This window comes from Acipenser ruthenus, chromosome 15 (genome assembly GCF_902713425.1).
Source record: "Acipenser ruthenus chromosome 15, fAciRut3.2 maternal haplotype, whole genome shotgun sequence".
Lineage (NCBI taxonomy): Eukaryota > Metazoa > Chordata > Actinopteri > Acipenseriformes > Acipenseridae > Acipenser > Acipenser ruthenus.
The window spans coordinates 29,419,579-29,432,070 of record NC_081203.1 but is presented as its reverse complement, the minus strand read 5'-3'; the positions used below and the strand labels follow the sequence as shown (position 1 = coordinate 29,432,070).

General features: G+C 36.9%; 1 protein-coding gene across 9 annotated transcripts in view; it reads left to right on the top strand.

Moving 5' to 3' along the window:
- The window catches only part of adck1 (aarF domain containing kinase 1), a 112,116-nt gene that overhangs the window by 153 nt on the left and 99,471 nt on the right, over positions 1-12,492 (top strand). For 2 of the 9 annotated variants that reach the window (XM_058987805.1, XM_058987801.1), the window contains exons 1-3: positions 319-422; positions 2,491-2,632; positions 3,105-3,188. In XM_058987805.1, the coding sequence (XP_058843788.1) occupies positions 355-422; positions 2,491-2,632; positions 3,105-3,188 (294 nt within the window). In that variant the 5' untranslated portion in view covers positions 319-354. Of the gene's footprint in view, positions 1-206; positions 423-865; positions 889-2,490; positions 2,633-3,104; positions 3,189-12,492 lie in introns of those variants that run through there. The other 7 variants (XM_058987803.1, XM_058987797.1, XM_058987798.1 and 4 more) reach the window with 6 other exon arrangements.

The following is a 12,492-nucleotide window of genomic DNA, read 5'->3' as shown; positions in this document are numbered from 1 at the left end:
AAATGTTCTGTCCAAGCATGCGTGTCTTATATAAGTGCGTGACAACAGGGAGAGCTGCTTAAAATGATGCTAACGTTAATATAAAATATACGAATGCATTCTCTAATATTATTTACTGTACAGTGAATTCTATTTGAGCCTTTTGCCTTCTATTAACTAATAGGGGTCTGTGAAACCAGCAAAAAAAAAAGGTAAAGCGAAAAGGCTGCGCTTTATGGTTTTAGAAAAAAAAAACTATGTGTACCGAAATGCTTTGCGGGAGGGCGGAGACGAGTTGTCAGGGGGCATGAGTTGAGAGGTCGGCAAAAAACCGGTGAGTGACTGAAAATCTGACTGGAATAAATCCAAGCAAAGATGCAGTGCAGTTATCGTTATTTAACAGGGAAATGTTTTAGCTTATTAAGAACATATATAATTGCAAGGTATTTTATAATATTTTGGATGTTTAATGTTTCAAATACATCCATATTGCATAACATGTCAATTAGCTGCTGAAATATTATTAACATACTGTCTGAAATGTTTCCGAAATCTCACTGTGCTACATCTGAAGGCATGACAGGGACAGGACAGTAGGCTAGCAGTACTACCAGACAGTAGCACACCTGTGTAGTTCAGGTCGTAAGATTACAGGTTGCTGTCAGTTTCCTAATGAAGACAGGTGCGATCAATTCTGTCGCGATTTTTTTCAGTCGCATCGGAAAGTGTATTATGCTTTGCAATACGATTTTACAGGATCGGCCTATCGATTTCAGTCGGGTCGCAAAGTTTAAGCTTGTGTGTTGTGTGACGACCGTATCTGGCAGTGTGTAGTACCGGTACCACTGACACTAGTGCAGATTACATTCAATTATACACCAACATTGAAGTCCTTCTCATCTGAACTAGGTATAGTCATGCTACAATTAAACTACTTCAATCAGTATTATGGGTCATGATGAATAACACGACTTGGTTATAATTCACGAATACATTTAGAAATGCAAAATATGTCCACCAACCCCTGCAACCCCTGCTCCTCCTGGTAAATGTGTGTTATACCCTGCTGCCAACAACTGGTGGAGTCACGTGTAGAATGCTGACCAGCCAGTCAGAACGGTCCCTTATTATTAACGTTCTGTTGCAGCTTGAAATTACATTATTCATTTGACTCCATTTTTATTTTGTTTTGTGAAGTTATGCTATATTGATTGTGACAAATTGAACAACTTTTCTGTCGGATTAATGAAACGGGGCGTGAAACACAGTAATAGCCAAGAAGCTGCATTCCCTTTGGGAATATGTAAGCCTCTGCAGTCCCAGACATATGTTCTCTTTCTTTGATCACAAGCTAATGTCCATTCACATGGCAGACTGAGTACAATGTAACTTTGTAAACAAAACAAAATCGGTGTTGTTTTTACTTTGTTATAGATTTCAAATTTTGTTACCAAGCATTCAATTGTTACAACATTGTTATACAGTATTTATTTTATAATTTTACTTGAATACCTGCCTTGCAAGCAAATACAATATATGTTTTTGAGTAGACATGGGTTTATTCACTGAATCACCTGGAGGCCAGGGTTCCAGTCCTGCTCAGGTCACAATTTGTGTAATCATCTTAAATTCCAGTGCACAAGACTACCACACAGTTTATTCCAGTAGGCTTCTCTGATTGACCAAAGCCAAGGAATGAGTGGTACGGGGTGAAGGTCTGGACTGAGGTGTTTGCAAAGCTCTGCCAGCATGGTGCTTGGACAGTGTCTGTCCGTTATTTGTAACACTACACTAGAAACCAAAATACTACTACTACGACTACTACTACTACTAATAGTAATAATTGTTTTAACAGTTTATTAATTTTGATCAGTTGGTAAGGAAACAAGGCCTGCCAGCCTGATTTGGAGTATAACAGGATGCCAGCTGGAACTGACCTGTACATTTTTAGGTACAGTGGCCCATATTTTCAAAGCGTTTACTTCAGTCTTTAATTAACCCCTGTCTTTTGAAAGAGGTGAAACACAGGTTCATTTTACAAAACCAGAACCAAACAACTAAGTTATATATTTCAAAGTCCACTTAAGCACTCTCAATGTGTTTTGTTTTCATTTTGTAACAATAACATTCTTTTTTTCTCCTTTGAAGAAATAGAAGGTGATTAAAGAATAGAGGAAATGCTTTGAAAATATAGGCCAATTCACAAAGCATTAAGCTATGAGTTTTTTACATAATCTCTTTATAATAATAATAGTAGTAGTAAAAATAATAATAATAATAATAATAATAATAATAATAATAATAATAATAATAACAGTGAGTGTATGGAATTACCTAAGTCATGTTGTTCAGGCAGAAACACTTACATCCTTTATGTCACAACTTGACAAAATTCTATAATTAATCAGCAACTTAGAACTGGACGAGCTTAGATGGGCCGAATGACCTCCTTTCTTTTGTAAAATTTCTTATTTTTATGGTCTTAATAATAATAATTTGTGTTTTTTACAGAACCTGTGTAATGGCTGTCCGGCTATTGAAAGTCTCCTCATTGGCCACAACAGTCTTTGCAGCTTCAGGATTCTACCTGTATAACAGCTATGTGGATCCCAATGACATTAGCATCGTTAGATTCGGAAGAGCTGCAATAACGGTAGTTTTTTCTCAAGAGATTATAAAAATAAGAGTAGAATTGGTCTGTAAGAATGTAGTAGGCTAGGTTGTATTAGTCTTATTAACAGTAGTTTTTGATGCCCATGACAAACCATTGGAAATCAAAAACATTATATTATGGTTTTTAGAAGTCCTTGAAAACCCATTGATAACAATAACATAACAAAGTACATCATTAGCCTTTTCCTTATCCAACACCTGTGAATCTAAACAAGAAGAATAAAAGATACATCTGATATTTCTTACTCATACCAAGAGCCATTCTTTTTCTATCTATAGAATGTTAATGCATCAAAAAATGTAAAATGCTATCAGTGTTGTTAGTAATTAGTTATCTTCTATTTTTCCACTTGTTGTATTCTCAAATACCACATAATCTTGATTATAAAAAGGCGATTGTAATGTAATGGATAAATGACATACTATTTTGTATTTATTTATTATTATTGTAGACAGCGGTTATCAGTTATGACTACCTCACTTCACTAAAAACTGTACCGTATGGGACAGAGGACTATTGGGCAGTAAAATCCAAGGTAAGAAAAACAAAAACCGATTTATTTATTACCATTATAATACGGTAACAGGCTGTTTGTGTAGTTTCTACACACTTTAGATAATAGAATAGGTCTGTGAATGCAGTCATCTGCCATTGTGATATTGTGACCGGATATTGAAGTATTTGTAGTTTGGGTTTGGCCATACAGAACATCTGACTGGGAGTCAATATTTGCATATTTATTGCTTTTATTAACTGTAGTAGAGGTCAATTTCACAAATTAAACCAAAAAAAGAACACAGTACAGTACAAACTGTATTATGACTACCTGTATTTAGTGATAAATAACAGTATTTTTTTTCCATGGTAATACACCTTTATAAAAACATCACCAATGTATAGAGACTTGATGCTTGGCTTCTTGGTAACAGTGTAGGTGTGCAGCCAGCTGAGCTGTTATGCCAGCTGATTTTCTTCTGATGCCCTGGGCTCACGTCAATTACTTTCTCCATTGCTGCACAACACAGTAGGCCTGGTTTTTAAAGCTTTTCCTTCAGTGCCAAAATCTCCTGGGGTATCTGTTCAGTGGCTCATTAAGGGCTGTGGGGGAAAAAAAAATATAGAAATGTGTTATGTTAAGTAAAAGATTAGTTTAAGGACTCAAACATGTAGCTTGTCCCTTTGTACTTTTTTGTCAACTTTTCCATTTAGACTTTAATTAAGAACATACAGGAACAATTTTAGGTGTCATGGAGGATTACAACATCTGCGTGCTGTAAGACACAACTGAGGGATAGCTTTTTGGTCTATGTTGATGGTTCATGACACCTTGCCTTTTACAAAGTATGCAATCCCGGTGTTTGTACACTTCTTACCAAGAGTTTCCTTATGATAGCTCTAACAAATCCCTTCTTCAAACCCACAAAGGTCTCATCCATTTTTGAATAACTGCTAAAATATTGTAACTATTTGGAACTATAGAACCATGTAACATGTATTTTTTCAAGGATACAACACTGTGTCCACCCTGCTGCTTTGGATCTGCGTTGCACATCCATCCTTTGTGTAGTTCTGAGGTACATGCATCAGCAGACTGAACAGCATAAATTGCTGCCCTAATATCTTAACAGGACACCTTGGATAATGGCAAAGGTCATTGTGCATCTTTCTGTTTTTTCCCTATATATTATTGGCTGTTAAATATGAAACTGCTGACAATACAGTTGTGGCATAGAAAAGATAGTGATCAGAGGCCACCATTATGTGTAGCTGTTCCAAGAACTTGATGTAAAGTTACAATTAGAGGGTACTGGGTAGCTGTAGGTGTATACAGTTCTGAAATGTATGTAAGCTTTATTCATTTTACATAAACAGTGGTAGATCTAATTAAAACAGAGCACTTGCTGACATTATATTGCACTTGCTTTTAAAGACAAAAATCACAGAGGAGACAATTGTCTTAAAGGATTACATTTATTGTGCTTGTAGTATTGTTCTAATTGTTACCTCATGGTTGTGATTCCTCAGCTAGCACAGTAATGGTTTAATCACAAAAAATACCTAGGCTGTTTGTGACTTGCTAGCCTAGATAATGTACCTTCATGCAGGGTACATTGTCACCAAATTCCAAATTCCAGTACAAAATAGAAAGTACACTTAACAGTTGCTTCTACTTTTGGATTGATATTTTGCTTCAGACTGAACTTTAAAATGATGCAACCTCTTGTCTCTTCTTATGGTGTTAAAAAAATAAAAACGAGGACATATAGTAAGTTGACAACCATGCTTGTCAAAATCCTTGACATCCTTAGAACAAACACGCTTATTTAGCTGAGTTTGCCCATTTCACTAGATACACTGTTTCAAAGGCCACGTTCCTTTAGTAGCCCCCCTCCCCAACGTTCACTGAAAGTCGTTTCAGATATATGTATTACATTTAGATTAAAACTAATTGTTTTCATTGCCCCTTCCTTATTTTTGCTGGTGCTGTTCTAAAAATTCTTCCATTTTTTTCACTGTATTTCTTTCAGGAGATCAGCAGTCTGCAATCTGTTAATATTTTGTTTTATGTAAGGTGGATGAAGGGTCTTTGAACTCTTTGATAAAATGATATGTATCTCCAGTTAGTATTTGACTAATTAGTAGATTGTTAAGGGTTCCTTGACACACACAAAGTCGGCTCTGGGAAGCCAGTTTAGAAAAAGGTATTCTTACAATCTTTCTCATTTAGATGAAATGGTGTTGTTTAGGAAAATTGCTTTAATAAAATTTTTTTAAAAACCTGAATAATATAAAAGTGGATTTTTTTAGACTTTAGCAGTTTGTCATAATCGTATAAAAAAAATATGACATAGGACAAAAGGACATGCCAGATAAGATCTATCATGTCTATATAACAGAAGTAAAATTTCCAATGTATAATTTTAAACCACAGGCTCCTTACTGTGACATTTGCTGCAGATTACACTGCAGTGTCCAGGTCTGTAAAATAAAGAGTTTGAACAAGCAGTTGTGCCCCATCAGAGATGTATTACCAGAACGAGCTGTGAAAGACAAAAACTGAAAATAAATGTTATCTATCATACGCTTTCTGTCATACTTACACTTGGGCACAGTTCCTCTTAGCGTTTTAGTGTAATAGTTGAATGGAGTGGTTCAGGGGCACAATAATAATGAGCAGATTTTCAACAAGCTGTTGATTTGCCACCAAACATATCCCGACACAGGGTTTCTGTGTGTGACACATTTAAAGATCACAGTTTGTGCTATTTGTTTTGTTCTTGGCTCGAATCCCATTATGAATTGTAATTGATCCTAAATGACAGCTTTGGCTTATTAAATGACCAGTGGTGTGCAGAAAATGTAAGAAAAAAGAAACCGAAGTTACACTATTCAGTCACTAGGTGGCACTGGTGCTATCCAAAAAAATACAACACAGTGTGCTGTCTTTTTCCCTAACTTAAATGATCTTGTGATGATAAATATCTGCTAACTGCTGTACAGACATGTGCATGTTCATGTACAGGGAAAATATACCGCTTAATGGGTACAGCACCTGTGTATGTGTGAAAAACAGTTCTTATACCTGTGTTTCACACACTTTCAGAATCTGAAGTTCCTCCTGGGTGTTTGGATTCAAAACTAGCGACATTAGTGAGAACTGCCTGTACTGACATGTCACCAGATAGCGACAGTTCCTTGGACACACTGCACTGTTTGTTTCACACTGACTGGAGAAGGTATGAAAAGTAACACCAGTGCAACCTGACATAATCATGCCTTTCTTTAGAAGCAAATGTAAGCTTCTTTGATATATGAAATGTTTGATATGCAATAGTACTTTTGGATCCACCTTATCACCCCACAATGACACAAAAACAACCTGTCACATTCACCTTAATATTCAAGCTCGACTTTAGACAAGGACAAGCTTGTAAAAATACATTTTGTATGCTTCTTTTCTGCACAACATTTGGAATTTTCAAATGCTATTTTTTGTTTAGGGTTGAGTTGGTACCAGCTGCTGCCCTCTAGATATACTGAGACTGGACTTATAAGAAATGACAGTGCCTAGATTTCCTGCCTGTTCATTCTCTTGTTTATCTGTGTGCCCTGGCTTGATTCCTTACAGTAGCGGTTTTCTACTTGAGTCACACAGGACCGCATGAAACATTTCCACAGCAGATTAAACTTCAGATATTTCAAGTTCCACTTGACTTGATTTCAAGTCTGCAAAATATGCGTCTATATTCCCTTGTGATAATCTTCTACTCTAATGTGAAAGATTCCTGAGTGGAATAAAAACAATACTGTAGGCTGAACTAAAATTGTACTCAGGTACTGAACAGCCTTAGGAAAAAAAGCTAAATGTCTTTAGAGACAACCATGAATACAAATGAATAATGAAGTGCAATGTTTATAACATGTTATTTGACCTCACCAGGTCTACTAAGCCTTGCAAAAATGCTTTTTACAGTTGCATCTTGTTCCTAAATCCTTGTGAAATCAGTAAAATGACCTTAAAAAAAAAATTGTCGAAAGGGCAACCGAGTGGCGCATCCGGTAAAGGCGCTCCGCATGGATTGCAGGATGCGCCCTATAGCCTGGACGTCGCCGGTTTGAGTCCAGGTTATTCCACTGCCGACCGTGGACATGAGCTCCCAGGGTGCGGCGCACAATTGGCCGTGCGCCGCCGGGGGGGGGGGGGGGGGGGCTTAGGTCGGCCAGGGTGTCCTCGGCTCATCGCGCACCAGCAACCCCTGTAGTCTAGCCGGGCGCCTGCGGGCTTGCCTGTAAGCTGCACAAAGCTGCGTTGTCCTCTGATGCTGTAGCTCTGAGGTGGCTGCATGGTGAGTCTGCAGTTTGAAAAGAAGAGGTCGGCTGACGGCACACGCTTTGGAGGACAGTGTGTGTTCGTTTTCGCCCTCCTGAGTCAGCGTGGGAGTGGTAGCAGTGAGCTGAGCCTAAAAATAATTGGATATTCTAAATTGGGAGAAAATAATAAAAATAATTGGCAACTATTAAATTAAAAAATTTCAAAAAAATTAAAAAATTGTCAACACTGATGCCAGACTGCAAAAAAGTCTAGTTATACATATCATATCCATGTAACTGTAGATTGGCCTTTACATAATTTTTTTTTAAAGCTGTAGCAGGGACTGTTTCGCTATTCAGGGTAATGTTAGATAGACATGTAATTATTGTTGATTTCATGGGGGTAGATAGAAGCTGTTTCTCATCACACACACGCAGTAGTTCTCACTAAATCTCTTCTGATGTGATGAACATATTCACAGTGCTTTGAGGTCAATTTCAGCTGGGGACTTCAAGCTGCAGTATCCCACAATCATGTTCAGTTTTATACTGTATACAAATATGATTTATTATTGGCTGCTTATTATACTCTTTAGCCTTCTAGGCTCTCTGATTAATCAAACAGTTTTATTTTTTAGCACTCAGTGTGCTGACATTTTCAGCTTCAAGGACTCCCCCCTGAAACCTCTTTCCTAGTATGCCACAGTGTGAACCAAACAAGCACACTTCTGCTGCTAATTTTGTGGTTCAATTGAACATCTGAAAGGTGCTATTTTGTTGAAGCAATAAGACGTTATTAATTTTATCTCCAAGCTCTGTTGTAATTATGGAAGAATTAATTAAAAAGAAAAATGTGATGAAACAGTCCTGTCGCTGTTGCACCACAGGGGATTTTACTAAATACCATGTAGGCCCATGACCATTTTAAGGGCAACAATATTTAGAGAAACATTTTTTTTTATAAATTTGAAATATAGGATTCAGCATTTTGTTATATGCTACAAATTTGGACTGTTGATCTAGTGAAGTAGCTGTGCAATGCTGAACAGACAACAGCTGCAACCATAGTCACATGCCTGCGAGCAGGCACTGCTTCTAGACAGAAGTTCAAAGAGCCCTGCTATGGAGGATGGCTGTAGAATTTGGAACAGAATAGATGGCACATTTTCCTTTACTTTCAATCTTTAGAGGCTTTCAAGTGCTCAAACTTATGAGAGCAAAACTAATATTAATAACAAAAAAGTGAATGAAAGTTTAGTTTTTTCTGCAACTTCCAAATTTATTGACAAAATAATACATTTCTTATGATCATATTCTAAAAGCAAATCCTTTGGGAGTGATGCCAGAGCTATACATTCCCAATCTGTCAGACTTTACCAGCATAGAAGTCCGGGGGAAGTTGTTCCTGGCCCCACCAGTCTCTGACCATGGTAAAATCACATAGCAGTGCAAAAAATACAAAAAACACCAACAACAACTGCAGGTGCATTTGATTATACTATTTTACTTCTTCCTTCAAAACGGATGAGGATAATCCGACCAGTTAAAGTTAAAATGTAACACAATGGGGTGCATGAGCCTGAGGGCTGCAGCTGCAAGATCTGAAGTGAAAGCCCTCCCTCTTGTGATCAGAACGGAATCCTAAAACACTGTTGAGTACACTGTGGTGAAAGCATGTGTCTCCATGTGGTTTCCAGCTACGCTTCCAGCCAATCTAGGTTAGTAGCACAGTAAAATGCTAGGTGACTGACTTCATTAAACAATCTCCCAAAATGTAACTGTAAAAACATAATTACACACTTCACAATCTGATTCACCTATTGGAACAAAATAATACAAACAAAACTTCCCTAAACCTAGAGGTGAACTAATTAATATTTTACTGTAGTGCACATTTTTGGTATCATTTAAAGCAGTGTCACAGGTTAAAGGCGCAGATGTAAATGATAGCTGTGTAAATGCTTTACATCCTACATGTACTAAATCTAAAAGGTGGGCAGAGTGTTTAGTAATATGTAATCATTTTTATTAGTCCATGAGTACGATTGTTTTTCTTCATTTTACTGTTTGCTTCTAAAATGTACATATCTGTGGCTTACGGGAATTCTGTGTCATTTAGTTCAGTAAGATTTATTGATGAGAAAGTCGTTCATACATATAATTTACTAACAAATAGAAAGTCTGGTTGCCCAAGTTTTGTAAATTGAGATATTTTCTACTAACTCACCCACCTGATAACCAGAGAGACCGATAAACACTATGCCAGTTTTAGACATTGCACCAATTGTGAAGAGTATAAGGATTATACATTCCACTATTATCTGACGAAATATCAGTTTCATTAAAATTAACTTACCATGGGGGAGTGCTCCCCCTTCAAGAAATATACATGACAAAAGCAGGGCAACAACAGTTCATGGTAATTAATATCGCTGTTTAAACATGAAATAGGTTAATGCAAAAGAGACAATACTGGAGCTAAGCTGACGCAAGCTGATAAACCAGAGGCAGCCATTAACAAGCGCATCAGTGCGGCAGTGCATTGTTTTGAGTCTTAAAGACAAGCCAAGTGTTGAAGCATTCTGGGAATGGGGAAGGCAATGTACTCGAACACCAATAGCATATTAAATAATCATAAGCTTACAAAATAGCAAACACGACAGGCAAATGTACTGCTATAAGAAGTTTTTGCTTTTATTGACTGTATGTACAAGTGATTCTCATGATATAAATTGCAAATATTCCCATTCTCAATTCACACTCAGTGAAGATTTATTCTGAAAAAAGCCACCAGCCCTCCCTGTCTTTATTAGGAAATCAAAGCAATGGCGTGTTATTAATTGCTCTGCCTGTTCTGTTCACGCTTTTGAAAGTTTGAGTGCTGAAGTGATGCATGAGCTTGATTATGAAATAGTTGCCATTTCTCAACTTGATTAATGGTTAAGGGAGATGGTGTAAAGGAGCTGAAGGTCAATAGAGATTTTTTTTTATCAGTAATGAATAAATTGGATCTTTATTGTAAAGGAAGTTCACAGTTAAAGGTATGCTTTGAATTCTTCTTCTTCTTATTATTAGTGGTAGTTGTAGTTGTCATAGTAGCTGTTGTCGTAGTATGTAATAAATTCATTATATTTTAAGTATAATCTCAAAAGTTAACATTATAACAGAATTAATATTAACATCCCAAGGTGATACAGTCAGTTTTTTGTGAAAGATCTATTCATGAACTGACAACAGCAACCAAAACGACGGCATTTGTGCATATTTAGCTTTAGATGTCAACTCTAACATGAAGTCATGGTCATATTATTCATTTATGGTATTGGGGTCTATTTAATTAATATAAACAGTGGCAGAATTTTAATATCACCACAGTTAAAGGATAACAAAATAACAAACTTCACTTGCACTTTTAATTATTTAAGCAACGACAGTATTTAGATCAACCACCATTTAAATCAATTGAATAGACCCCATTGTGTTTACCAATTTCTATTACATACCTATGCTGGTAATATATATTTTTTAATCGATTTATTACAGATACAAAAAATGTGTGAAACGTCACACTCAAATATTTTGCATAGGTCCTTGATTCAGCTCGTCTCTTATTGAGTACCATCAAGACCATTTTTCACTCTTTTAATTAGATTACATTTTAGTAATGGTGCCACTATCCTTACTGAGGCCTTTTAGGGCAGCAGTGTGGAGTAGTGGTTAGGGCTCTGGACTCTTGACCGGAGGGTCGTGGGTTCAATCCCAGGTCAGGGACACTGCTGCTGTACTCTTGAGCAAGGTACTTTACCTAGATTGCTCCAGTAAAAACCCAACTGTATAAATGGGTAATTGTATGTAAAAATAATGTGATATCTTGTAACAATTGTAAGTCTGCTAAGAAATAAATGTCTGTTTTAAAAGTACTAACAAGTTCTAATAACAAATCAAGCAACAACTGAGATAAAAAAAGAACCGATTGCTTTTATTATTTTATGCAGTGTTAGCATTAAATAAGTGCACACAGTTTTGCTGCTACTGTTTAGTATCTTTTGATGCATGTAGGTTTTTTTCATATGGGAACCATCTCAGTATGCTGGTGTTCCCTTTTGCAGGCAAATCTAAGTATCATCAGTTGGGCCCCAGCCTTAGTTTTTGTCGACCAGGCTACATCAGCACCAGATGACTTGAAAGCAATGCCTATTTCCTGGCATTATCCCTTTGTAAACACCACACTAGCTAACTGCCATGTTGTACGTACAATAACATCCCAATAGATGTACTGGGACATCTTTGCAGCTCACTCCTGCCATTGAAGGAACAGATGCGTCTTCCTTTTTTTCTATGTCAAGGTCTGCATTTCAGAGCAGTCTTCACCCACAGGCCTCTGTCTGGTGGCGAGGAGCTTGAAGATGATCTCTGGACCTCTTTCTTCGGACCACATATATCTGGATAACATATTCTACAACGGGTGCAAGGAACTTTAGTCCCCTGTGTGGCATTCCCTGTGTCTTAGAGGAAAGGGTCAGGACTTTTTCTCAAACTATTCTGGAGATTAAGGTCATTAGTTTTGCCATGGCAACCTTATATCCTTCTTTTCCACCACCAGATCTCCTTTTCTGTATCTGATTATTATTATTATAAAGTTATTTCCTTACCTGCTTTCCATGTCCTGCTTTTCTTGACCAAGTTTCGCTGTTCTGTCAGTTTTGCTGTTTTTTTTAATTACCTATATAAATTAAACTTTTGGATCTGCATCCAGTTGGGATAAGAAAGAACATCATTTGTATTCGGCATTCCAACCAATACCTAATCTCTGTATAGCTGGAATTCATTTGAATCCATTGTTTTAAGATGAATAGCATTCTCAGAACTAACATGTTAGTTTAGTTTCTTAATTTGATGCTAATAAATGATAATTGAAGGACTTCCTTTACATCAGGACTTTGTTGCTTGCTTGGTTGAATATTAGAAATCTCCTAGGAAACAAAACTAAGGGTTTGGCTCCAGCAACCACATTTCAAGACAGTTGT